The sequence below is a fragment of the Nuphar pumila genome, chromosome 6 (assembly GCF_984573655.1).
Source record: "Nuphar pumila chromosome 6, dmNupPumi1.hap1.1, whole genome shotgun sequence".
In the NCBI taxonomy this organism is placed as follows: domain Eukaryota; kingdom Viridiplantae; phylum Streptophyta; class Magnoliopsida; order Nymphaeales; family Nymphaeaceae; genus Nuphar; species Nuphar pumila.
In genome coordinates, this window is record NC_143254.1 from 22,664,338 (window position 1) to 22,690,662 (window position 26,325).

The following is a 26,325-nucleotide window of genomic DNA, read 5'->3' on the forward strand; positions in this document are numbered from 1 at the left end:
TCAAATGATGTAAATATTTAATTAGTTTTTTTTTTCAATTAGCATATCTATGAATGATGTTTGTTAGGATTTAAGGTTTTTATTTTTTTTAGGATGACATAAATGTTTAGTTTATGATTTTAGTTTTTTGTGTGTGTGTGTTTTTAATTACCATTGGGCATGACTCCATGAATATTATGTGATTCTATTTTGGTTAGAATATTAGGATTTTTTTATTAATTCATCATAGATGCATAATTTGTGATGTTTGAATTATGGTTTTGGTTTGTTTTTTTAGTGACATAAATGTTTAGTTGGTTTTAGGGTTTTCCATGTTTTTTGAATTGTCATTAGACATTAATCTATGAATATTCATGATGTGATTTTGGTTAGAATATTAGGATTTTTTTTATCAATTAGCATAATTGCATAAGTTATGATGTTTGTAGCAATTAGGGTTTTAATTTTTTTAAGAATGATATAAATGTTTAGTTTATGGTTTTAGGATCTTTTTGCGTTTTTTTTCTAATTGATATAAAGCTAAACTCTAACAATACATTATCCTAATTGAAAAAAAAAGTAAAACCGCTAAAATCAAAACCCTTAAAATAAAGACCCTATCAAGCATTAAAAAAATATATATTGGAAAGAAGAAGAAAAAGAAGAAGAATAAGAAGAAGAAAAAGGGGAAGAACTAAGAAGGAGACCTACTCACCAGGGCCAGGGCGTGCTGGAGAGGCCGTTGGATGGCGGATGGCCGGAAGCAACCCAACAAAGTTTTGGAAGATCGAGTGAGAACCTCAGGGCAGGGTCATTCACAACGGCGCTCCCGCTAGTGCCTCCGGACAACAGATGAACGCCGGAGTGCAGGGCTTCGGGGGAGTCGCCAGCAGGGGCACGAGAGAGAGAGAGAGAGAGAGATTCGGGGTCGGGGTTAAAGGGGGGAGGGGTGTGGGGTGTGGGTCGGGTTTGAGTGCTCCCAACCAGATCCGACCTTACAAAGGTGACTAGGTGAGGGTGGGAGTCGGGGGGCATGAAGAGAGAGAGAGAGAGAGAGATTGGGGTCGGGGGTTAGAGGGGGAAGGGCGTGGGTCGGATTTGAGTACGCCCACCTTGACCCGACCTTACAGAATCGGAAGAATCGGGCCACCCATCGGGGAAGTTTTCCGGTAAGGGTGCCCACCCTGGTCTGAACGTGGAAGTTCTAGCTCTTATGCATATACAAATCTCAGATGGTCAAAGTAACCTAGCCGAGATTGAACATAAGACCAAGCTCCGACTTAAATAAACGAGTTGAGCTTGATCGAGTTGTTAAACTACAATAAGCTCAAAAAACTTTGTTAGGCTTGGTCAAGTAGTATGTAAATATGAGTATTTTTGTTTGTCATGTGATATAAAAAAATATTTTTACCTAAAGGCATGACGGTAACCTTTGTATCAATAGGTGATAGGATCAAATATCACGATTTCTAAATTTGTTTTAATTTTAACAATCAAGTTGTGTATGTACTGTTTTTGGACAACTCTGAATATATATTTTATAAACCTTATGTTGCATTTAGGCTTATTCAAGTATATGTTAGCCTAGTGTTGAGTTTTTTTACTTGTCTTTTTAGAGGTGGCGGGTTCAAATCCCGTTTCTTGAAACATGTAAATTAATATATTTTTTTGGAATTTGGTCAAGCTCAGCTCGAGCCGTGTCCGAGCAATGGCATTTCTTACCAAGCCAAACTTGAATAAGTTTGAACCTGGCTCGTGTGCAGCCCTAATTTCTACTGCAACTGTCTCACCCCAATCTATCAACTTGGGGCATACACTACAAGCTTCGCCAATAGAACCCTGGATCTTTCTTTTGGGAAGGGACGAGAGGCTTCTTCCCTCTTTGTTTCTTGACAATTCCAAAAGGTAGTAATTGGGCTGGGTCGGGTGTGGTCTTATGAGACCTGATTCTGATTTCGGTTTAAAAGTTATATTGGAACTTGATTTGTTCTAATTCAAATTTGAGTCTAGGTCCAAATATCGCTAAAAATATATATTTATATGGGTTAAAAAGGTTTGGATATCTCTTGGCCGGGTCTTGAATAGATCGGCTTTTGATCGAGTCTAAGAATTATATATAACCAATCCTGCCCATTTTTTTGTTCGGTCTGGATTGGTGTTGGGGCATCATAAAAATATGTGGACTTATATGGGTTAACGGGTTTGGGTATCATTGGTAGTTGCCCTTTAATCAAAATTTAAACATGTAAATTAATGAAATTGGCTATTCATTAAGAGAGTGATGCAAACATGGTGAATGAGGTTTTATAGCCTTTTTCATTTTATTTTTTAACTTTGACTGTACATATGTGATCTACTACTTGAATTTATAGAGCTCAATTCTTAGAGCATTCAATTCTCACACATGGGTAGACCTTTGTAAGGTTTAAAAAATCAACGACCCAAAATTAATTTGTCAATTATCGAAATATCATTTTTTGCATGAAAACATATGATTCAATTCTTAGTAAATCAACCATGCCAAACACAAATATGGGGCTGGAATCGCAAAAAAAAAAAAAAAGAGGCTGAAAAAACCATTTAGCATGTTTGCATCATTCTTTATTAAGATATTGGTGAAAATTGATAGCAATCAACTGATTAAAAAGGCAGAAAAAGTATTATTTACTTTGCTCTTAAGTATAGAAGCAGCTATAGCACGGGTTGTATGTTCTATAGCAACCCTCTTCACACACCAACATATAAACTTTTAAAGAGAACACCATTGGTCGAATGCAATTAGGTTAATTTATTTTTTTGTTTTTTTTTTAAGTAAAGAAATCGTTTTAAAAGGAAAACCTAATGAAAATAGAAACCAATTGAGACTAGGAAACCCATGCTAAGTAGGGATGGCAGTGGACCGGGGAAAGCGGGGCCCCGCCCCGCCTCGCCCCGTTTGGACCGGGGATGAAGGGTATGAAACGGGGATGGAGGTGGGGACGAAGGTTAAAATCCATCCCCGTTTGGGGGATGCGCGTACCCTTTTTCCCGCCCCGCCCCGTCCCCACCTCATCCCCGTCCCCGCCACTTTTCCCCGCCTCATCCTCGTTTGAACCGGGGATGGAGGACATGAAACGGGGATGAAGGCGGGGGTGGAGGTTAAAATCCATCCCCACCGGGGATGAAGGCGGGGATGGAGGTTCTAATCTTGAGGCGGGACGGGGGTGGAGACCTTGTCCCCCGCCCCGCCCCACTCCACTGCCATCCCTAATGCTAAGCAAAATGGTTTGAACCAGTCTTAATAGTGGTTGGGTCTCAACAGGTTTGGGTTTGGGTCCATTGAAATAGGAAATGGGTCTGGGTATGTAATAGGTTTAGGTTTGGGTCAGTTCAGGTATACATTGGATTTGGGTTCGGATCGATTCATAACTGTTTGAGTCGGTCTAAATGGGTTCAAGTCTACATACATTTATTATACCAAAGACCCGATCCGTTCTTTCATGAGTGTAGATTTTAGACCCCACTCGAACTCATGGGTCTATTAAGAACGGATGGAATCGGGCATAATGGGCTGGAAATGCCAATTGAGTTGACTATACCCAACCCCGTTACACCCCTATTTGAACCACTTTATCTTAAAACAGTGGACCAGTGGTTGTGATTCTTTAGGCGTAAAACTCCGTGAGCTTACCCCTCAACCTTAGGGAGTCGTCACAAGCTTCAGCTTAGGCTGGGGTTGATGCCCATGGGATTTGAACCTAGACCGCCAGTGAAATAATAAGTATTAAACGTTTAAGTTTGTCTGAAAGATATTTAAACTACACAATACAGTTTGGCAAAGTGTTGAGAGGATCCAAATTTAGAATGGATCTAAAAAAAGTGAATCAGATAAAGACTAGACCAGATCGGGTTGGACTGGTTCAAATCTATTTAGACCGGATCAAACCTAGTAAGATTGGCCTTTGGAAACTAGTCTAGATGGTGGTTACAAAATTGGGTTTGTATGACTCGGCTTCTACTGGGTGGCAAGTGATTCAGAAAAGGATCCAAAAGCAAGCCTATTTGAATTGGTTCGAGGTGATCGGATCTAAATTAAATCAGATAATAGTAAATTGGATTGAATCTAATAATGGATCGGATGAAAATAAGTTTGGACTAGGCTGTCGTAATTGGAATGGATTGGGCCATTCATTTTGGATTTGACCGATCCTGGGCTGTCAATGGGTTGGGTACCCAACCCACTCAAATAACAAATTACCAGATTGGGCTTTTGTCCGGTCACGAAAATGGAATCCCAAATCCGGACCCGCACAATTTAATACAAATTATTTTTATTAAAAAACATGGCAAAAAGTTCGAGTTCCCAGCAAAAATCATGACCCGAACCCGGCTCGCAAATTGCTTGGGCCAGATCCAGGTCAGGTCGATCCGAATATTATTCGGGTCCGATTTCCCATGCCCATACCCGAGAATTCGGTTACAGATTGGGTTGGGTACCCGATACAAACCCGACCCACATTCACCACCCTCTCTCATTGTGATTAGGGTTTAAGGGGGAACCCCCTCAACTCAAGGGTTCTGCGAGAGAGAAAGGCTTGTCGATTTCTACCAAGAGAATGGCTTTCTGGGGTATGAGAAATTCTTTAGTTCTGTGTTTTCCTTTGAGAAGACTATGTTTTCTTTTCTATTCTCGTCTTTTCCGTTACTTTCTCTCATTTTTTTTTCCTTTGAACAAAAGAAGAGATTTTTTGTCCATGTTGAATCGTGAATATGGTGTAATGGTTTTTGTTGGTTTTGTTGTCCGAAAGGGGTGGAGATAAAATCGGGATGCCCCTTCACTCTTCATTCCAAAAACCAAAATGGGAGGCTTCATATCTCTCAGGTAAGCTAAAAGCTGTCTACCATATCGACCATCAAATGGTGAAGCAATCCTTTCTATTCTGCTTTATAACAACATCATTTTCTGTTTGTATTATTGTTTGGAATATGTTTTATTTGTTTTCATTTGTGGGTATGTTGTTTTCTCTGGGTATTTTTTGTTTGTGACAGATTATGGACAACATAAAAGTGCTACTCCTGAGAATATTTTTAGTTTGTAATTTCTTTTCTTTTTCTGTTATTTATATTATGATGTATCCTAGTTTATGAAAATTTACGAATTCAGAGTACGTACGTACGACGAGTTGTTTGCAGGAAATTTCCTTTATTTACCGGTATTTTCATTTCTAAATTATTTTTCCCTTTTTCGTTCCCCTGTTTTATATTATACCAGTTTGTGACAGAAGCTTGTTCTATGGCGTTGCTGTTGCGAAGATGTAATCTTTCTTCCTTGAATGTGTAAGAATTTTGGTCATTTTGTTTGCGTAGGCTACATTGGGTAATGGTTCATCGCTAAAGAAGAGTGTCCTTCAATGCAATGTTGGTAATAATGCGCCTGTTCTTTTGTGCTCCTTGCTTCCTGACAAGATGGAGTCATGTCCATTAGATCTCGAGTTAGAAGAGGAGGAAGATGTTGTTTTCTCGGTCTTGGGCCCAAGGAGCATACACCTTACTGGATACCATGTGGGTCCTATCGGTCGTGATGAGAATGAATCGTATCCACCAACTGTCAAAAATCGGAATCATGTATTCTGCATTTTTTTTCATTTTGTCCCTTAACTGTATGACAGTGATTCGTATGGAGAAGATATTGCCATCGAGACTGAAACCGATGAGGAATCAAGTTATTATGACTCAGAAGATGAATATGATGATTTTATTGATGATGACGATGTTTTGGAATATGATGATTCACCTAAACGTGTTAGTGGAGGTATTTGCCCCTATTTTTATTTGAGTTTGCAGTTTATGACTTTTATTATGTAGTAAATTTCTTCAGATGGTTACCTATCTTTGGCTCTCAGTATTTTGATATGATGTTTTCAACTTTACATTTTTTTCATCAGTACTGATTCTCCATTTGGTCGCTATTTTTATACAGGTTAAGTTACATGTCAGAAAAGTTCTTCTCCTGATTCAGTATGAACATATTAATTGTTTTCTATAATTAATAACCGTTTGGTTTTGAAGGAAGACCTTTCTTTGAACCTATTCACGCCATTTTGGGGGGAATACCAATGTTGATATAGTATGAATTTGTGCCACTGAAGATGGATCATTTCTATCCGTCTGGGTTATTAGTCATGTATTCACAGGTACAGAGACTTAAATAGCTGATATTTGCAAGTGCCTGGATACAGAAGAATGTGCATACCTGTGAATATGTCTCTTTTTCTCGGCTCCCCAAAAACAAGGACATAGGTTCTAATGCTAACCACATTTTGACGGGCTCCAATGTTGTTTTGGATGAAATGATGCGAATCATCCCTGATGGATGCCGATATCCTTGTTAATACATGCTGAAAGATGGAGTTTTAGGTTCGGATCTAAATTAAAGGTTTTAAATCGGAACATGTCCATATTTTGCACGTGCATTGGTGCGCATAGAGTCAACACAAACTTGTGGGGCTTGTATATACAGGCAGACTGAATTTGAATTTTTGCATACAAACAACAACAACAACAACTACGCCTTCATCCCAAAACAATTGGGGTCAGCGATATGAACCAAAAAAAGAAATTCATTTTGGGTCTTCCACATGAATCCTTTTCCTCCAATCATTTCTATCCAACGCCATGTCCTCGGTGAGGTTCAAAGCATTCATATCCTTTCCTATCATCTCCATCCAAGTCTTCCTAGGCCTACCCCGACCTCTTTTAACTAATATATTTTCCCATTTCTCCAACCTTCTAACTGGAGCATCATTAGGCCTTCGCCGAATATGTCCAAACCACCGTAAACGATTCTCTCGCATCTTATTTTCAATGGGTGCAACACCTACCTTCTTACGTATCTCTTCGTTCCGAATCTTATCTTTTATTGTATTTCCACACATCCATCTAAGCATCCGCATCTCAGCTACACTCATTTTTTGAATATGATGTCTCTTGGCAGCCAAACATTCCGTACCATATAGTAAAGCGGGTCTAATAGTCGTCCTATAAAACTTTTCCTTCAACCGCAATGGCATTCTACGATCGCACAGCACTCCAGTAGCACTTTTCCATTTCATCCACCCAACCTTTATCCTATGATTTACATCTCCATCAATTTCTCCATACTTTTGAATGATGGATCCCAAATATTTGAAATAATCATTCACCGGTATATCTTGCTCACCAAGCTTCACTACACTCCCATCACTACTTCGTTGCTTACTAAACCGACATTCCATATATTCAGTCTTACTCTTACTCAACTTAAAACCTCTAGCTTCCAATGTCTGTCTCCATAATTCTAACTTAGCATTAACCCCAGCTCTAGACTCATCAATCAAAACAATATCATCAGCAAACAACATACACCACGGTACATTTTCTTGAATTGATCTCGTAAGCTCATCCATCACTATCGCAAATAGGAAAGGGCTTAAAGCAGATCCTTGATGTAACCCAACCGTTATCGGAAAATTGGTTGTCACTCCTCCACAAGTGCGGACATTGGTTACTACTCCTTCATACATATCTTTAATTATACTAATGTACTTGAGAGAAACACCTTTCTTCATCATTGTCCACCAGAGAACGTCCCTAGGTACTCTATCGTATGCCTTCTCTAAATCAATAAAAACCATATGCAAATCTTTGTTCCTCTCTCTATATCTTTCAATAAGTTGTCTAAGAAGATGTATAGCTTCCATAGTTGATCTTCCAGGCATAAAACCAAATTGATTCTCCGATATCATGACAACCTTCCTCAACCTAGACTCAATCACCCTCTCCCAAAGTTTCATAGTATGACTCATGAGTTTTATACCACGATAGTTTGTGCAATCTTGTATATCACCCTTATTTTTATATAAAGGCACCAAAGTACTCTTCCTCCACTCATTAGGCATCTTATTTGTTCGCCAAATCAAGTTAAAAAGATTTGTCAACCATTCTAAACCTTTCTCTCCCAAGCATTTCCAAGCCTCGATAGGTATACCATCTGGGCCAACTGCCCTTCTTGATTTCATTTTCTTCAAAGCCTCTGCAATTTCTTTCTTTTGAATCTTGCGCATGAAGTCACGATTTATCTCATGAAAAGGAATGGAGAAGTCTCCAAGATCTTGAGCATGACTATCATTAAATAGCTTATCAAAATAATCTTTCCATCTCTCCTTAATCTCCTCATCTTTGACTAAAACCCTTTGCGTTTCATCTTTGATACATCTAACCATACCCAAATCCTTCGATTTCCTATCTCTCATCTTTGCAAGCCTATAAATATCCTTCTCGCCTTCTTTGGTATCCAACTTGTCATAAACCTCCTTATATACCTTAGCCCTCGCGTTTCGAACAACTTTTTTAGCTTCCTTCTTTGCTATCATATACTTCTCTAAATTCTCATTATCACGACTCTTACTTAGATTTCTATAACACTCTCTTTTAACCTTAATAGCTAATTTGACATCCTCGTTTCACCATGATGTATCCTTACCTAGTGGTGCACCGCCTTTAGACTCACCCAATACCTCCTTAGCTACTTTTCTTATACCACCCGCTATCTTATTCCACATTGATTCTGAATCCTCCTCGAGACACCAATCAACTTCCTTAACTACCTGCTCTACAAACATTCCTTGTTTAGCTCCTTTCAGTGCCCACCACTTAATTCTAGGATCTATCCTATGTCTATCCCTTTTGCGGCATTATCTAATTCTAAGATCTAAAATTAAGACTCTATGTTGTGTAGCTACACTTTCTCCTGGTATAACCTTACAATCGATGCAACAACCCCTATCTCTCTTTCTAAGTAGGAAAAAATCTATCTGACTCGTATTAACCCCACTTTTAAATGTTACTAGGTGAGACTCCCTCTTCCTAAACCAAGTGTTTGCTAAGATCATATCATAGGACAAACAAAAATCTAAAATCCTTTCTCCACTTTCATTTCTTTCTCCTATACCATAGCCTCCATGGATATTCTCAAATCCATCCCTACTAATGCCTACATGTCCATTAAGGTCACCGCCGATGAAAAGCTTTTCTCCATAAGATGTCTCTTGTACTACTCCATCTAAATCTTCCCAAAATTGATGCTTAATGGAATCATCTAAACCTACTTGAGGTGCATAAACACTAATAATATTCGTACCTAATACTAATTTAATAAGTAAAATTCTATCACCCTTCCTACGGACCTCAACTACATTATCTATAAACTGACGACTCATAACAATCCCTACTCCATTCCTATTCCTATTTATTCCTGTATACCAAATCTTATATCCCCAAGGTTCTATCACTTTAGCTTTCTCACCTACCCATTTGGTCTCTTAAAGACATAAAATATCAATCTTTCTCCTACACATAACATCTTCTAACTCTACCAACTTACCAGTTAAAGACCCTATGTTCCAAGTGGCTAACCTAATTTTATGGTCTTGGACTAACTTCTTTACCCCCACCCGTCCAACAAAGTGAGGGAACCCTTGCCTATTTGACACCACACCCGGGCGCCGGTGTGACGCGTCGCTTCTGGGCGACGACCTAGCAACCCTTGCATATTTATCACTGCCTCCGGGCCTAGAGAGTACAGCGCGTCGCTCAGTAGGGAACGCCCCAACGAAATTCTCATATTGGTTCATTTTCATAGGATATGACAAAGTTTTTATGCTGGCTGTCACAGGCCTACCGCAACCCTCCTCCTTTATCCGGGCTTGGGACCGGCAGTGTATAACTACACAGGCGGAATTTTTGCATACAATTAGATTTAATACTTGTCACATGTTTTTGCTTGTGATACAGTTAAAATTGAAGAGATAGTCGATGATGAAATATCTACAAAAGATACCGATAGGCCTAAGCCCTTGAAACGTGAGACTGATCCTGCTGCAGGAAGAAGACTTTTAACCCTGGGAGGCTCTGATAGTGAAGATGAAGATGGTTTGCCTATAAGTACAGGAAGAAGGAAAAAGCATTCCACAGTTGCTGAAGCTAAAACAGATCTAGATAAGCAACAAGGAGAGGAAAAAGTTGGAGGAAAACAGGTAGAAGATGAAAAGGGTCATGCTGCAGGCTCAAAAAGAAAGAGTGATACTCTTGGTCAAGATGGAGACAATAATAAGTGTGTTTGGACGTATTATTTTTATTGTTCATTAAATGTTCCTGGATGAGTTTTGCTTATTGAGATTAATATAAGCTTTGTAAACTTTCAAGCAGGGAGCACGACCAATTTGAGACTGGCAGTCTTGAAAATAATAAGAAGACAAAGAAGAAAAAAAAGAAAGGGATGAAGGAACAGGTCCCTGAATCAGTGGCTGATATGTTGACAAATGATGCATCTGGAAAAGCTTCTAATGCTCCTCAATGTGAGAGGGAAAAGGAGTCTGGGAGTGAGAATGTTGAACATGATAATGCTGGACAGTAAGTAATGAGAAATTGTATAATAAATTTAAATAAATTTGTTCTTTTGTCTATTTTGTATTTTTGAGCAATAATTTGTGACAGATAAGTCAAGTTCTGAGTTGACTTAACTAATTTTGTCTCTTATCCAGAAGCATTCCCCAGAGTGTAGATCACAGTGTTACTGAAGCTCAAGAGGTCAAGAAAAAGAAGAAGAAGAAGAAGAAAATTGCTGAAACTGATAAAAGTACAGAGGCTGAGAAGTCAAAGTTGACAACTTTGGGCAATAAAAAAGAGTTGGAGAATCTATCATCAGCGGAGGACCGTGTAGATGAACAACCTATAAAAGGAGCAAGAACCTTTGCAAATGGCTTGGTTGTTGAAGAGATTTCTATGGGTAAACCTGATGGAAAGCGTGCTTCTCCAGGAACCAAGGTGAGTTGTATTAGATAGCTGAGTCAGTGACTAGTGTGGCCAGTTAACTAAGAAAGTTCGAATTTAGGAGTTTTATTTTTTTTTTATTGGTTTCTATATATGAATATGATATGCCAAAATTGGTTTGTATAACTAGCATATTTCAACTCAATGTTTCTGCATCCAATAAAGTCATTTTTATCTGTGTCATCGCTGCATTAGTTGTTTTGAAGAATAGTTATTTAACCTTATACTCAGTTTACCATATTCAAATAGCTATCGGTCTACATATCTTTTAACAAATTCCAGTAATCCATTTTAGCAGTCCACCTGCTGGTTAGATCTTAAATGTGATTGTAAGTTGTGGTTTCATGTGCCAGGTTTCTGTGCACTATATTGGTAAGCTGAAGAAGAACGGGGCAATTTTTGACTCCAGTGTTGGCCAGAAGCCTTTCAAATTCCGCCTAGGTAATGTACTAATTGATCCATTTTATGGTTGGAACTTTGAAGACATTAATTAACTATATCTTAACTTCAGTTTTGCTATGAGCTTGAAAATTTTCTTTTGTTTGTTTACTTACAGGTATAGGTCAAGTTATCAAAGGATGGGATGTTGGAATAAATGGTACTGAAACAAAATTTGCAATTAATTGAAGCCTTTCTCTAAATGATAATGAAGTGTTTGTTACTTTTTCTTGGTTTCTTCTTTGTTTTGACTCATGGTTTATCTTGTTCTTAGGAATGCGAGTTGGAGACAAGAGGAGGCTGACCATCCCTCCATCTATGGGGTATGTGGATTTTCACTGTATTTTCTTTTTGTTTGATTTTTGCTTCCAAATTTGAAACATGAAGCTCTGTGTTATGCAGTTACGGAAGCACTGGAGCAGGCAAAATACCAGGGAATGCTTGGCTGGTGTTTGATGTTGAGTTAGTCAATGTTCATTGAGTGAGTCTTCCTTGATCTTTCTTGGCATCTATCATGGACTCGTGGTTCTACAGAATCCAGGTATTAAAAGTCTCAGATTAGTAAAACGAGTTTTTTTTTTCTCTCAATGCTGCATGGGACGGGTATATGCATAGTTTCCATCTGAGACAATCCAATTTTGACTTTAGTTCTCATGTAATGTTTGTTGGTGAGCTTGGTGGGAGGAAATTTTATCCATATATTCTTTGGAACAAACTGAACCAGCTTGGTTCCAATTTTGTATTCACAATTTCATACAAGAGCCGTAATGCAGTTTGAGATTTTTTAGTGGTAACTAAAGGGTGGTTCTGCTGCCAACACCTTTCATTTTTCACTCTGGTTGGAAATCAAAAGATAAACAAAAGTGGCTTATATGATGGGGAGTTACTTATGAAAGATAGATGGATAGACCGCTTTTTAAATTGGAACCATTGAGAAGATTGAGAGAGGGTCAGCATAAGTTCTTGGAATTTTTGGTGCAGATCCAGATGGAGAATGATACGGTGCAGCCAACAAACGTGTAGTCTCATGACTTTTACTGGATCCAGATTCAAATATGCTATGTTTATCTGGTTGGATTGTTATCTAGATCCATAAATTGGATCAGCATCATGTAATGTAAGGCGCATACAGTCGGGGCACAGCTTTAGAATTAGACCTAGCCATGCAAGTGGAACAAGGGTTGATGCTTTGAGACGTTCATATTCGCCTGATCCCACCGAACCTAGACCTAATCATTTACGGCCAACTGGGTGGCCCGTAGAATGAGAGAAAACAGTCGGAAACTTGATTGCTACGGTGGCATGGGCTGGAGTCTTGAACCTTGAAAACTGTTCGGCCAACCCCCCAGCATAGGGACAATTAATCCACAAACAAAGTCAGCTACTCTACATCACCCCATAAGGTATACAAGTCAATCAAACAATATGTTTTTTTTTTTAAGTCAAGCTGGGGTTAGTCTGATCCCTACCAGTTATACAACTATACCATTGGGTTTTGAACCTGCAACCTCTCAACACATACAACTATACCATAGTTGATGTGGTTGCATTTTTTTTTTGACGTCCACTTTTGATGGTATAAGAAATAATTCAAAGCTATGCACTCTTATCCAACTTTGTGGTCATGCATACGAAATGTGAACACCTAATCCATCCTTACTCAGGATAAATTTTAACTTCATTTTTTCTAGATAATTCGGAGTTATTGACTGAAGCACAAAACAAAATTCTAGTGAGGTGTAGGATGCAAAAAATTATTTATACGAAACAGCATTTGTCAAAATCGTGGAAGACCCTTTGCTCCCAAGTTTTGAATATCTGCTTTCAACTACCATTCATAAGTGCTCCGGTCTGGTAGGGTCATTGTGAATGCCACCAAATTGACGGGACATCACAATTGTGAAACCACTTGCTCAAGGTGTACTCTCTAGTGGGAATGGGGACCTCAAGAGTTTTACCGACTGAAGGCGGCAATAGGTGATTTTGGGGGGGTTTCTTGGACTATCCAGAAAAAAAAAAAGAACTTTAAGGGTACATTTGAAAGCAAGAAAGATTCTCGTAAGAAAAAAAAATTATTACGAGAAGTTTTGATATAATAACTTTTATAAATGAAAAATTTTCACATGTATGTATAGCATGAGAATAAAAAATATGAGAACAGTGAGAGAAATGAGAGAGAGAGAGAGAGAGAGAGAAAGAGATGAAAATGGTGGTGGGTAGGAGAAAGATGAAGATGGAGAAAACTCTTCTTGTATCCGCCTATGGGATGAGATGAGATATGTTGTGGGTGAATGGCTGCCCTAATTAAAAATATGTTTTGATAGAAAAAAATCCTCTATCCCAGGTGGAAGAATTTTTTCTATCAAAACTCTACACTTTTTTAGAAAAACTTTTATTTCAAAATTTTTCTCTCTTTTAGAATGATTGAAAAAGTTATCATTTTTTCTTTCCTACTTGCATTTTTTCTACCATCTTCTGACTTCTAAACATACCCTAAGTTCCCCGATAAGGAAAAAGATTTTAAAAGCACTTGCTAGATTAAAGATGGGGCACGAGTATGTAAAAATACATGTCTTGATGGACAATTAAGAGAGGCATCCCTCATGTCATAAGCCACAACCCACTTCCTAAACGATTGGGATTAAGATTGTAACAAGAAGTAGATTGATGTCAACATAATCCTTTTTAGCTAGGCCAATAAACAAAACACCTAGCAAGCACATTGGCAGGCCTGCAGTTGCTATCCTCCCGGTACACCTAGCTTCAACCTCGTGGCAAGACACCTTCTGTGAGTTTCGAACAGGTGACATCCTTCAGTCTTGGTGATGTTCACAAGTCAGTGAAGTCACCCCCCTCCATATGACTGAGCATTCGTGGGCTGATGTCAACATAATCGGGTCAGGTGTAGTGTAATCACCTCTATCGTTAAACTAATGAAGGCTTGAAGAGTACGGATTCCCACTATCATATATATTATGCACCACTAGTTGATGTCTGTTGATTCCTCGCTCTATAGTCAATACGAAACGCGGGTGACATGCTCCATATTTTAAGCCTTTGGGGATTTTCTTTTTTTTTGATGACCAAGAACCCTTGACCAAGAGAGGGAAAACCACACCACACCACCCTGCCTTACGTGACCCACCTCTGAAAACTACGGACACACCAGGTGTGCCAGGGGGTTTGATCCGGGGTCTTCAACTCAACACCTTCACAACTATCCCGCTGACTAAGCAGGGCGGTAAGCCTTTGGGGATTTCAGTGGTGCCAAAAAGTCTGGCAAAACCTGGCCTCCACCTCTACACGAAAATTATGTCACAACTTCACGATTCATGAATCTCTTGGGTCCGAACTTCCTTCTAGGCAGGCTTCAAACAGCCAGGCTTATTTGACTAAGAAGGGCTTAGTCAAATGAGCCCATGACCTAAAACAATTAAACCAAACCAAACCAAACCCAACCCGAGAGAAGACGGAAAGAAAGAAGGGCCGTCCATCGAATCCGAGATGGTGGGCATTCTGGTCCAACCGGGGCCCTCCATCTCACAGCAATCCGCGGGAAAGCCGTCCGGCTTTTCGACTGGCATTCGTCCAAGTCAAATCCACAGGGGAAAGCAAAGAAGATCGAAGCAACCACGAAAGCTGCAACAATGGCCCCGTCTCAAGCACGTCACCACCTAACGTCTTCCCGGTCAGGGTTTAAGGGTTTTTAGTTACCATATAAAACCAGTCCCGACTGTCCACTTCCTCCTCAAACCCACTCCACGCGCACACACGACCCTTTTGTCTCTCTAGAGCAAAACGATGGCAGGCCCAGACGCAGAATCGAAGGGAATTCTGTTTAGCGGCAAGGTGCTGGTGTCGTCGATCATCTTGCTGTTCGCGGTGGTGGTCTTCGTGATACTGCTGCACCTGTACGCCCGGTGGTTCTGGGGCCGCAACGGCTGGGGCAACCGGTCCATGAGGCGGCGGTTCGTCTTCACCACCGAGCAGGACCCGGTGAGGGTACAGCGGCGTGGGCTGGATCCCGCCGTGATCCGCTCCCTGCCCGTATTCGCCTTCCAGGCCAAGAAGGGCTCCGAGGAGGACCCGCTCGAGTGCGCCGTCTGCCTCTCCGAGTTCGAGGAGGGCGAGAAGGCGAGGCTGCTGCCCGGTTGCCGCCACAGCTTCCACATCGATTGCATCGACATGTGGTTCCAGTCCCACTCGACCTGCCCCCTCTGCAGAACCATCGTCAAGCTCGAGTCCGGCTCATCCTTCGCCTGTTCCGAGGCACCGGAGGTCAGGATTCCGTTGTCGTCGACGGCGGCTCCAGAAGGCGGTGCGGATGCTGCCCCGGCCAGCGGCGACGAGGGGTTCAGCTTCCCGACGAACGTTCTGTTCTGGGGGAACCAGAACAGGGTCGATTCCGGGTGCAGCGGGGCGAATTGCGAGGAGGGCAGTTCATCATGCAAGCCCCAGGTCTCCATTTCGATCGAGATCCCGCCGAGGGGTCAGGTTTTGAATTCGCCGAGGGGGGAGGTTTTCAATTCGCCGAGAGGGGGGCTTGCGTTGGGGGAGGATGAGTTGGGTGGGGTTTCGCCGGGTGGTGGGTTGTCGATGAAATCTCCGAACACGCGGATGAGGATGCTCAGGAGACTCCTGAGCAGGGACAAGAGGCCTTTGACTTGCGGGTCGCCGTCTGGAGACATCGAGCAGGGAGGAGAGATCGTTCGGAGCAAAGAGGCGTCTTGATCTTGGATCTGAATTGCGGGGTTCTTTATCGAGCTATTTGGGGAGGTATGCGAAGTTGCAGGGGAGGAGATACGAGCAAGAATTTCGCAGTAATTTAGTTCATCCCCGTCTTCGACGATGGATTGTCTCGTGGTGGTTGGAGGGATTGAAGGCAAATTGCTCTTCCCTGATTAGAAATTTTGTGCTCTGCTTCGTATTTCCTCTGGATTTCTTCATGCATGGTAAAAGGTGAAGATAAAAGAGAGGAAGCAGAAGTTGATGACGGCATGGATTCACCTCCATTTCTTATTTATTTGTTTGTAATCATTGGCTTCTCCAAGCCATTTAAATGGCTGATTCTTTCAGACAGATGTACAGGCGAAACATCGAAATAAGGTTTCTTGTATTGCGTCTTTGTTGCCTTTCTTCGAATTGCGCTGCTCTTTTTAGCTTTCCCATATTGGCTATTCCTGTTCACTGGATCCATATTAAACCGACTTTGAACTGCATCGATCATACAAATTGACTCAAAATAATTTTGCAGTCAGAGTTTTGTTGGTCGCATTGCGCGTGTAGTTTGTTTATGCGTGTTACTTTCATGGGCCATAACTATGTGCTTGTGAAGTATTATTTATTGATCATGAACAAGTTCTTTTAACATATTTACCCATGTTGCATTAAATATAATTGCGCATAGCTCATGGTGATTCTGCGTTTCCGCTGCCCAATGGAGAGTATACCTAGTTTGGGCTTTTAGTTTTTTTACTTGAGGAAACTACCTCAGGATCATAGACCTAGCAGAGCTGGTTCTGCCTGCCTTACTATCTTCGTTCTGGCAGTGTAAAATTATGAGTTTTTTTTTTACCCCTCGGGAGTCCATACCTAGTTTGGACTTGAAGCATCTTTTATATGTGGGAATGATCAGACCTTGCCCATATATAAAGATGTACCGCTTATTTTCCCTCCATCGCTGTCATCTGGGAACCCTTTGGTATGCACTGTTTTTGAAAAGGGTTTCATCTCAGTAAATGGTTTTAGTATTCTAAGAATGATCGTACTGTACTGTAAAAATGACATGTTTTTTTTTAAATGCTTCCCAATTTCTGAAAAATTTGTCTGTGTCCAAAATCACCAATACTGGGCTTTAAAAAGACCTTTTTACCATTAGCATGACCGAACTTTTTGAGGTTTGCATGATATATTAGTTCGCTCATTGGCTATCAAAAATACTCACTTAAATGTAGATTTACACATTTTTTTGTGTAGACCTCACGAAATTTGTATACCCCAATTTGTGAATCTCTTGTTAAACTGAAACTTCACAAATATCATATTAAATTTGTATATATATATATATATATATATATATATATATATATATATAATTTGCAAGATATAGTGTGAACCTCATGTTAATATATCTTAATTTTGTAAATACCTTACTAAATTCACACATATATAGTACGAAATTTGTGAGATATAGTGTGAACTTTCTCTAGTAATTGATCCTCAAAGAGATCCGCAAATATGCGAGGATCTAGGTAAATAATATAGTACAAATTTTCATGAAATTCACACTAAGAAAATAAGTTTGCAAATTAGGTGCTAACTTTGCAAATTATGTCATTTAGAATATGCTTTTTATATGCGGATTTCTTAACGAATTTGTGTATTGTTCAAAACATCGCAAATATTAGAGATGAATATAATGCATTTTTTTTCTTGTTTGTGAATTTTTGTACGAGCATTAAATGTGACCTTCATTGTATAAAAACCGATTGTCACACACCAATGACATTTCACATTAACTAGGGTTTTGTGTACTCTCCAACTAGTGGGCCCCAACATGCTTCCCCCCAACAATATTTTTCAGCGATTCATTAGCGACACTTTATCAATGATAATGAGTTTTTTGGTAAGCATATCTTTAATGGTTAATCCTGTTATTTTTTTAAGCAATGGCTTGAATCAATTATTTTTTTGAAACATTAGCATGAGTTAGTTATTTTGTGAAAGAATTGAATGATTTTTTAGTTATCTTTGCATGTTCAATACCTTGTTCTATTTTTTTTCTTTGATTAAATCATTTGTGTGTGAGTATCCATGTGATTATATGTTATATATATATATATATTGTATTATAAACATGATTAAGGAACACACTTTGTTTCTTTTGGTTGATTTCTTAACAGTTCAATTTATTTTGCATTGTCATTAGGCTATTTTGTTTATTTTTTGCAATATTTTTTCAATAACATATGCCTTGTCTCTGTGAGCACCTATTTATTTATATTCCTTATGTTGTTATTGTAGAAAATTCTGAATTTGTTTGTTACAATATGACAAGTGCAAATATTGAAAGAAAGAGGGTCACACCCACAACATCTGATAATGTTGGAATGCAACAGAAAAATTACATACCGAGTGATAATTTGTATTATAAAGTACGAAGTAGACTTGACAAATGTATAGAGAGGGAGCCCACTCCATGGCGAAAAGCCTGGGTGTTCGACATTTTTCATAGAAAACACAGTATCAATAAATTTAGACTCAAACTTCTACGTTCAAACTCAGTAAGGGGAGGATGTAAACCCTAAGCTCGCCGTTAATGTGGAGGGTCCTTAGGAAGTGGTGGTGAGTAGGGCTTTCAACGGGTCGGGTTTACCTAGACCCAACCTAGACTAAACCCTATAAGGTCCAGGGGATTGGTGACAAATAAGAGGACCCAAGTTCAAACACGAATGTCCGATTAATATATAGACATGAGTATAATTTGTAAAATTTTATAACAGATCTAGGCCTAAGCCGAGTTTAGATTAAGACCCACAAATTTTTAATGTAAAAATGATAAAAAATATTATTTTACCAAGTATGGTTTGGGTCTGGTTCATCTAGTTCTCATCGGGTTCTAGTATGGTTTCTCTTATAGTAGAGTCGATTAGACTCGGGTACGATACTATACCTAAAAATCTGATTCAAGTTTGGTTTCACCTGGGTCTGAACCAAACCCAACCCGTTGACAACCCAAGTGGTGAGTAAAGGTCCTCAGAAAGTGGAGGTGAGTAGGGATCCTTTGGTTGGATAAGATTCTCAACCAAAGATTGAGATTGCGGTAGAGAGTGCACAAGATCAGATGCAGTGGGGAAAAAGGTTAAGTGCTTCGACAAGGGGGTCGCAGTGGAGAACAAGTTTTGATACTCGTGGACATGTACTTTGTTTGTTTATTAGTTTATATATACATGTTTGTAAGATGTTTGCAATCATTATATATATATATATATATATATCTTGAAATTTAATATTTAAAATATTATATTTATGTGAGTAATTAAATGATTAATTTGACTGATTTCAGTAAAATTAATTATGACTATAGGATCCACAATCTCATGATCCAGATAATCCAACAAGCTGCATGCACCAGTTCTACTGGTTCCAAATACACGAGTGATTCGTAACACTAACAGAAGAAGTGAAGGACTGGTTGGATTAAAAACATTTTAAAAAATTCTTGGAGATAACATCATGAAACATCAGTTACAATCTCTTGTAGACCGTTGTGCATTTTTGGAATTCAACAACCAACACACTCCATTTTAGAGATATTGAGATGACCATCACGTTGAAGAATATGGCAAAAATCACCAGATTTAAGTGTTATAGAGAGCTAGTGAGTTCATATCGGTGAAAAGATTTAAAGCACGCTTTTATTTACAAATGAATGTGAATGCGTTTGAAGGTGAAAGACTAAAGTTATTATTTTTGAGGAACCACTATGACCCCAATAAAGAGAGGAGAATTAAGAAAAAACTATTATATGTTGGAAGGAAAGACAATGTTAGGGTGAATAAAGAGGTAATAGTATTCTTGCTATACTTCTTTGGCACATGTGTATTCATTGACACTAATGAAAAGTCAATTCACAACTTATACATTCAACTATTTCAAGACGTGAATCACATTGATGAATACACATGGGGAGTAACCTCACTTGCACACTTATATGAAAGTTTGAGTAGCATGGGACAAAAAAAAAAGAAACATGGTTGACATGTTGGTTTTATTGAAGGTATTTACTCTTTCATTGTACTCAAACATTATTTAACAATGTTGATGTATGATATTGTTTATTAATTCATATTAAACCGTGTATTAATCTTTGCAGGTTTGAATGTCAACAATAAAGTTGCAGTTGCTGCTAACCACTAGTTTGCAAGTAGTCCATATGCAAAAAAGGCCATTGAGGAGGAAGGACTTGGGGTAAGGAGTCTGAAGCATGTAAGAACTATAAGTGAAGCAGATGACCAGTTGGCTCTTGCACTAGTTGAAAACCGTATGTTGAAGGAGCAACTTCAAGCAAAGAAGTCTATTATACAGACTCAAGCTAACCTTATTACTAACAACTATAAGGTTACCGAAGCCCTTTGAATATGCTTTACGCATCCACAACAATGACTTTCATCTTTGACTATTTTGTAAATCATTTCTTTGTATTAAATACTATTAATTTCTTAATCACCTAATAACTTGTTTATCCCTTTGAACCTAGGCTTTAGAATCTTCAAGAACACTAGGCAAGTTTTTCATTATTGGTGATTTATATTATTATAGGTTTTAGCCTGATTCATATAAAAGTTTGATATATTATATTTTTTATAAGGCCTTTTGTGAATGAACATAAGTCACATTAATTATTTATCTCTTGAGTATTTCCTTTATATAATTATGTATAAAACTAATGTCTTGATTTTCCACCATGAACTTCTCTCACTACCTTTAATATTATTGATTAAATCACAATGCATGCATATTGTAGGTAGAAGTTTTTTAATTAATAAAATATCTATTAATAAGTTCTTACACGCAGCTGCCAAAACAATAAGTTCTGCCTTTATGGTATAATACAAATACAAGTTTTAGACCCCCATGTAACAAAACTTTCACCAATAGTAAAAACAAATCCACTAGCGGCTTTAGAATCATTAAGATTTGTAATCCAGTTGGAATCACTAAATCCTTTAAACACAACTGGATATTCACTAAAGTGATTTCTATAATTTAATATAATTTTTAGATATTTAAGAACTCTCGATATTATATTCCAATACATATATAAAACTTATAATTTTTGAGGATTATAAATAAATAAAAAAATCTTCCTTATCCTCAAATTAGAAATGCATTTCTGGCTTTTAAATCTCATTTATTGGTATTTTACATGTTCATTTGCTCATTTCTGACCAATAAGGGCATAATTGATATTTTTAGAATTATTTTAGATAATTCACTATTAAAAATATTTAATTTATAATTAAAATTATATATTTTAGTGTGTCTATGAATTATCAAGGTGTTTTCAAAGTGTTATGAGCCTAAATAGATGTATGTTGATAGCTTATGGAAGAAATTTATCAAATGGGTATTTTGGTAAAAAATAATTTAAGTGAATATTTTAATCTAATATAATTAAGTAATTAATGAGTTGCTAAAACAATGACATGGTTAAAGATTAGATAATATATTTTGTTAATATATATAGGATTTGTTTAGTAAAAGAAACAAATTTTTTTAAATGGATCCGAAGTTCATATGGGTTTGGACCCAATGGGCCAACCCACATTAAGGTTTCTATGGATTTTAAAATAAGTAAAAAGGTCTATAACTATTTCTGTTTATCCTATTTCAAAATTTAAAATAAAATACATAGATACTATATGGTATAATAATTGTATTAGTTTTTATATCTTTTAGAAATCAATTTAAGTTTTGAGTCAAAATGGATCCAAAGCGGATCCGAATTGTACCCATTTGGAGTTGGCGCACAAGAAGGGAGGGGCTAAAACGTGGGCATGTGGGGTCCACTAGGGCACCCCGACCCCTCATCCTCCTTTCTTTTCTTCTCCCCAAGGTTGACAACCTCATTTCCCCTCTTTTCTTTTGGGTTTTGAGCAAGAAGTACATCCTTCTTCTTTCTCTTCTTCCCTAGCTGGTTAGATTCATATTCATATCTTGTAAGCTCCAACCCAAACCTGACCCTTTTGAACCCCTAAGCACAAAATGGGTAGGATACAAATCAGTTTGCAAAAAATTAGGCGATCACAGGAAAGAGTTCGGGGGTTGAAGAATCCAAATTAGGCTATGTTTGGGAGCCTTGCAATAGGATGGAAACCCAGTTTCAGTGTTGCCAAAATATGGTTTGTTCAATGTGTGATGTTGAGAGATGGAGTTGCCAAAACATCCTCTTGTGAAATGTAGAGATGACGTTGAGGCCTGCCATATGGTATGGTAGATAAGATTCCATCTTTGCCTTTTGTTCATTAGGATTCTACCTTTATAGAGTGTACTGCCCAATTTTTAAAAAGTGGTTCTCATTGTAACAGTGGTCTGTTATCTCTAAATCAGAGGAAACTTTGTATTTTATTTATACTGCACTACTCTCTAATAAGAATATACTAAGAGTTTTTTGTTGAACATTTGGATCAGGTCCAATTCATTGGGTGACCCAGTTTGACATTAAAAGGTAGTGGGGTAGTGGGTGTAATGATGGATGGAGGGCAGTTAATGTCATGAAGGGGGATTACGTGAATGTGGAGTGTCCACATTCACTGTACAACCTTCCCTTCCTCCACTATATAAAGAGATGGCAGACTGCAATGGATGATGAGAAGTCATTGCATAGCCTCAGCCTAACCCACGTAATCACCATTGGGTTCAGGGTTCTGCTCACCGACGACTTGTTTGGCCTGGACTCATCGTGGGCGTCATCCAGCTGAGGAGAACGCCGAGTTCCCTACATGCAGTTGAGAACCATGGCAAATTCAGGTACGCTTCATGCATTTGTTTTACAGAAAACACCAACACTGGATTATGGGCCCACTTTCCACGCATTCCGCTGTGAGTGGTTGTGTAGGGCCTTTTCGACATTTTTGCAACTATTGTCGTTGTCCGACGACTGTGACAGATTGAGCTTGTCTAGCTCATCTGTATTCAGAAACACAGTCGCATGCGACTGTAGCCCTGAGCAAACACCCTTTTCGATAGACTGTCGTCGGGGGGCGACAACCTTCACCAACGATAGAGCCTTTTCGTCAGTGATCGTCCTTCGACGTGGGGAAACGATGGTTGCCGGAGTACAGAAACTGTCACCGTGGGGTGACAGCTTTCCCGGCAGGAGTCCAAGAGTTAAATCTGCGTCGTTGGGTAGCAGGAAAACTTTGTCGGCACCAGGATCGTAGTGAGATGTCACCAGAGGAAAGGGTTTTTTTTCGTCGGACCGCTGAATTGCCGGCAGAGTGCGGCAAACCCCTTACCTCTTGTGCAGTTCGCCGGAAAAAGAAGGGTTGAAAAAACCCTTTTCTCCAAAACCCTTCAGTCATCAGGTTGATCAGAGTTTTGGTCGGGGAGGTGCGGATGCCGCTGGCTGCCCGACGACATCGTCGGTTTACCGACAACTTCGGTGACAAAAAGAAAAAAAATCTGTAACCTATACGTGTCGCTGGGAGTGGGTTCTGTCGGAGGATCGGACGATCGTTGTGGGCTGATGTGCTAGCAGGATCAGTCGTCGGTCATCGACGGCCTTATCGACGCTGCTATTGGTGTCATGCCCTTTTCCTCTGCCCCTTCAGCCATCGTACTGCAGAGGAATCGCACGTCATCATGGGGCGACATCGGTTGTCGATGGGCACCGTCGTAGATGCGTCGACTGAGGTGGTGACTGTCGTCGGCTAGGCACCGACGTCGGTTGTTGTACGACGATGTGGGTCATTGTGGGGCGACGAAGGAGCTTTTTAGAGGAGAAACCCCTTCGGTTTCTCAATAAAAACGCAAACAGAAAACCCTTGGGTTTCTGTTTCATCTTAACAGGGGTACCAGATCGGGTCCGGCGAGGTGACCCGGTGCCAGGACCGATCCAAACCCATTTGGATGGATCGGGTCTGCCGTTTATTCTTGGATCGGACCCAGACCTATAATGGTTCTAGGTCTGATCTGGAAAGATTCGGGTCCTTCTCGGATCGGGTTGGGCCTAGGTCCATTTAGGACCGGATCCATTATGAGTCGGCTCCGATCTGGGACCGTTTCAGACCGGGTCTAACCCAGGACTGGTTCGGACCGGGTCTAACCCGGGTCCTGTTCAGACCGGGTTCGACCCGTATCAAGTATGAGTCAGGTGAGACCCGAATCTCATTTGAACCAGGTTGGATCCATGTTTAGCAGGATCCATGCACCTTTTTACCTGAACCAGATCAGGAACCTGATCCGGCCCTTTTCAGAATCGGTTCAGAGCATTTTTTAACAAATCCTTTCAGTTTTTCACCGGTTTCGAGATACTAAGACCCTGTTTTCATAAATATAAGGAGATACTAGGATTTTGGCTTTCGATCATAGAGTTTTATGAACTTTTGTTCATATTTAGTATTGGTTCATAAGGTTCAAAACCAGTTCAAACCCTTTGATGACCGGTTTGGGGCCGTTTCAGACCAGTTCATGGTGTTTTCAGACCGGTTCCTATTTGAGGACCTTGGGTTTTACCCATATGAGCATGCTTTTGTTATTTTTCATGCTTTATAAAGTGTTTATTGTGTGAAAGCATGACTTATGCGCATTAATTTATGTGTTTCATGTTGGTTAAGTTATGCATGATGACTTTAAGCATGAATTGTGACTAAATTCATGACAATCAGTTTATGTATATTAGTTGAAGCATAAACTTGTATTATATCATGAATATACATTCATTAAAATGTGTGCATGGGTGTGCTCCATAATAAGAATAGGTTTTCGGTAAAAGATTTTGATTGACTAATTCATGTAATCACCAAAGTGATCTGAGTCGTGTTGATTAAGGATTCTTTGGACCGTATTAAGATTCATTATTATGATTGTGTGTGAATTTATGAAACATCGATTCTACCCAAAGGTAGGTCGTTGTATTCTAAATTTATACAGGGTGTGATAGTAGATGTGTATTTCAGCCCATGAAGCATGTTCGTAGTCAAATGTATAATGCTGAATTTCCTCTAGATACATGATTTGCTAGTTTCATCAACCGAAGTCAATTCCTTGATAATTGAAGACATAGAGCAAGTATGAGTATTGTCGTTTCCACCAAAGTGGAACGATAATGGCTCAACTATGCTTGTCTCAGAAAAGGTAAATAATAAGGGGTCTCACATTTACCTTTTTAATATAAATCTCGTATAGAATGATTTATCTTCCACTCATATAGAGAATAGAACAACCGTTTTGAAGGTTGTCTATGAGAAGTGAGAGCATTCAAAATGATATCTACGAGAAGTGGGAGTATTAAAATATCTTATCCTTTTGCTTTTGCAATTGTGAGTGGCTCAGAATATTCGAGGTGTTATTTCTCACTGCAGGACAGTGAAAGAATTTCTGAAATACATTGGGACAAAAATTATTGATTTTATACGAGAATTTATCTCAGACCATTTGGATAAAAAGTTTCATTATGGACCTTGGGATTGTGGACTCTATTGAGAGACCACTAAAGATCTTTTTAAAGCAGCCATGTTCTTTTTCAAATAACAACAAGAGCTCAATTTCATATCGACACATAGAGTTAAAATACTATGTTGTTAATGAAAGGACTGAGAATCTTCTGGTATGTATTGATACAATTGGGATGAATGAAATGACTATGGATCCTCGTACTAAAGTGCTAGCATTGAGATTGTATTCCCAACATGTAAAGGTGATGGGTCTTTTTTATTCCTTTTGATGTATGACAATACATTATGTGATCATATTTGTGTTTATGTTTTTTATTCTCTAAGATTTTGTGTTATTGTTGATTTTGCATAAAGAATCTCTCATATGGGTTAGAGAGAATAGCAGAATATCGATATTAAATGACCAATAGAATAAGTAAGAGACCAAGCTATTCATAAAGATAATTTCAACATGTTTTAGCACTGAAGGTGAATTGTAGTGTAGTACATAGGAATATGACATTTCATAAAGGAATGTTCATCTCCATGACTCATTTGATTCATCCTTGTGATAAAGGGTAGCATGTGGACCTACATGAAGAATTAAATCGAGATAACGATATAAACCTCGTTTTAGTACACTTTTAGTGTCAATGGGTCAAGTGGAAGAATGTTGGACATTTGGATCGGGTCCAACCCATTGGGTGACCCGGTTTGACATTAAAAGGTAGTAAAGTAGTGGGTGTAATGGTGGATGAAGGGCAGTTAATGCCATGAATAGGGGTTACGTGCATGTGGAGTGTCCACATTCACTGTACAACCTCCCCTTCCTCCACTATATAAAGAGAAGGCAGACGCCAATGGATGATGAGAAGTCATTGCATAGCCTCAGCCTAACCCA

General features: G+C 39.1%; 2 protein-coding genes across 2 annotated transcripts; both read left to right on the plus strand.

Moving 5' to 3' along the window:
- The first annotated feature begins 4,770 nt into the window (after positions 1 to 4,770).
- Positions 4,771 to 12,059, plus strand: LOC149834315 (peptidyl-prolyl cis-trans isomerase FKBP53-like). Its single transcript, XM_090010066.1, has 10 exons — positions 4,771 to 4,840; positions 5,326 to 5,552; positions 5,628 to 5,770; positions 9,790 to 10,108; positions 10,204 to 10,407; positions 10,539 to 10,821; positions 11,181 to 11,268; positions 11,384 to 11,425; positions 11,540 to 11,588; positions 11,668 to 12,059. Exons 2-10 carry the CDS (start codon positions 5,425 to 5,427, stop codon positions 11,744 to 11,746), a joined length of 1,335 nt encoding a protein of 444 aa, XP_089866192.1. The 5' UTR covers positions 4,771 to 4,840; positions 5,326 to 5,424; the 3' UTR covers positions 11,747 to 12,059.
- Positions 12,060 to 15,066: 3,007 nt separating this feature from the next.
- LOC149834316 (RING-H2 finger protein ATL2-like) lies at positions 15,067 to 15,996 on the plus strand. Its single transcript, XM_090009342.1, has one exon. It carries the CDS (start codon positions 15,067 to 15,069, stop codon positions 15,994 to 15,996), a length of 930 nt encoding a protein of 309 aa, XP_089865468.1.
- The last annotated feature ends 10,329 nt before the right edge of the window (positions 15,997 to 26,325 follow it).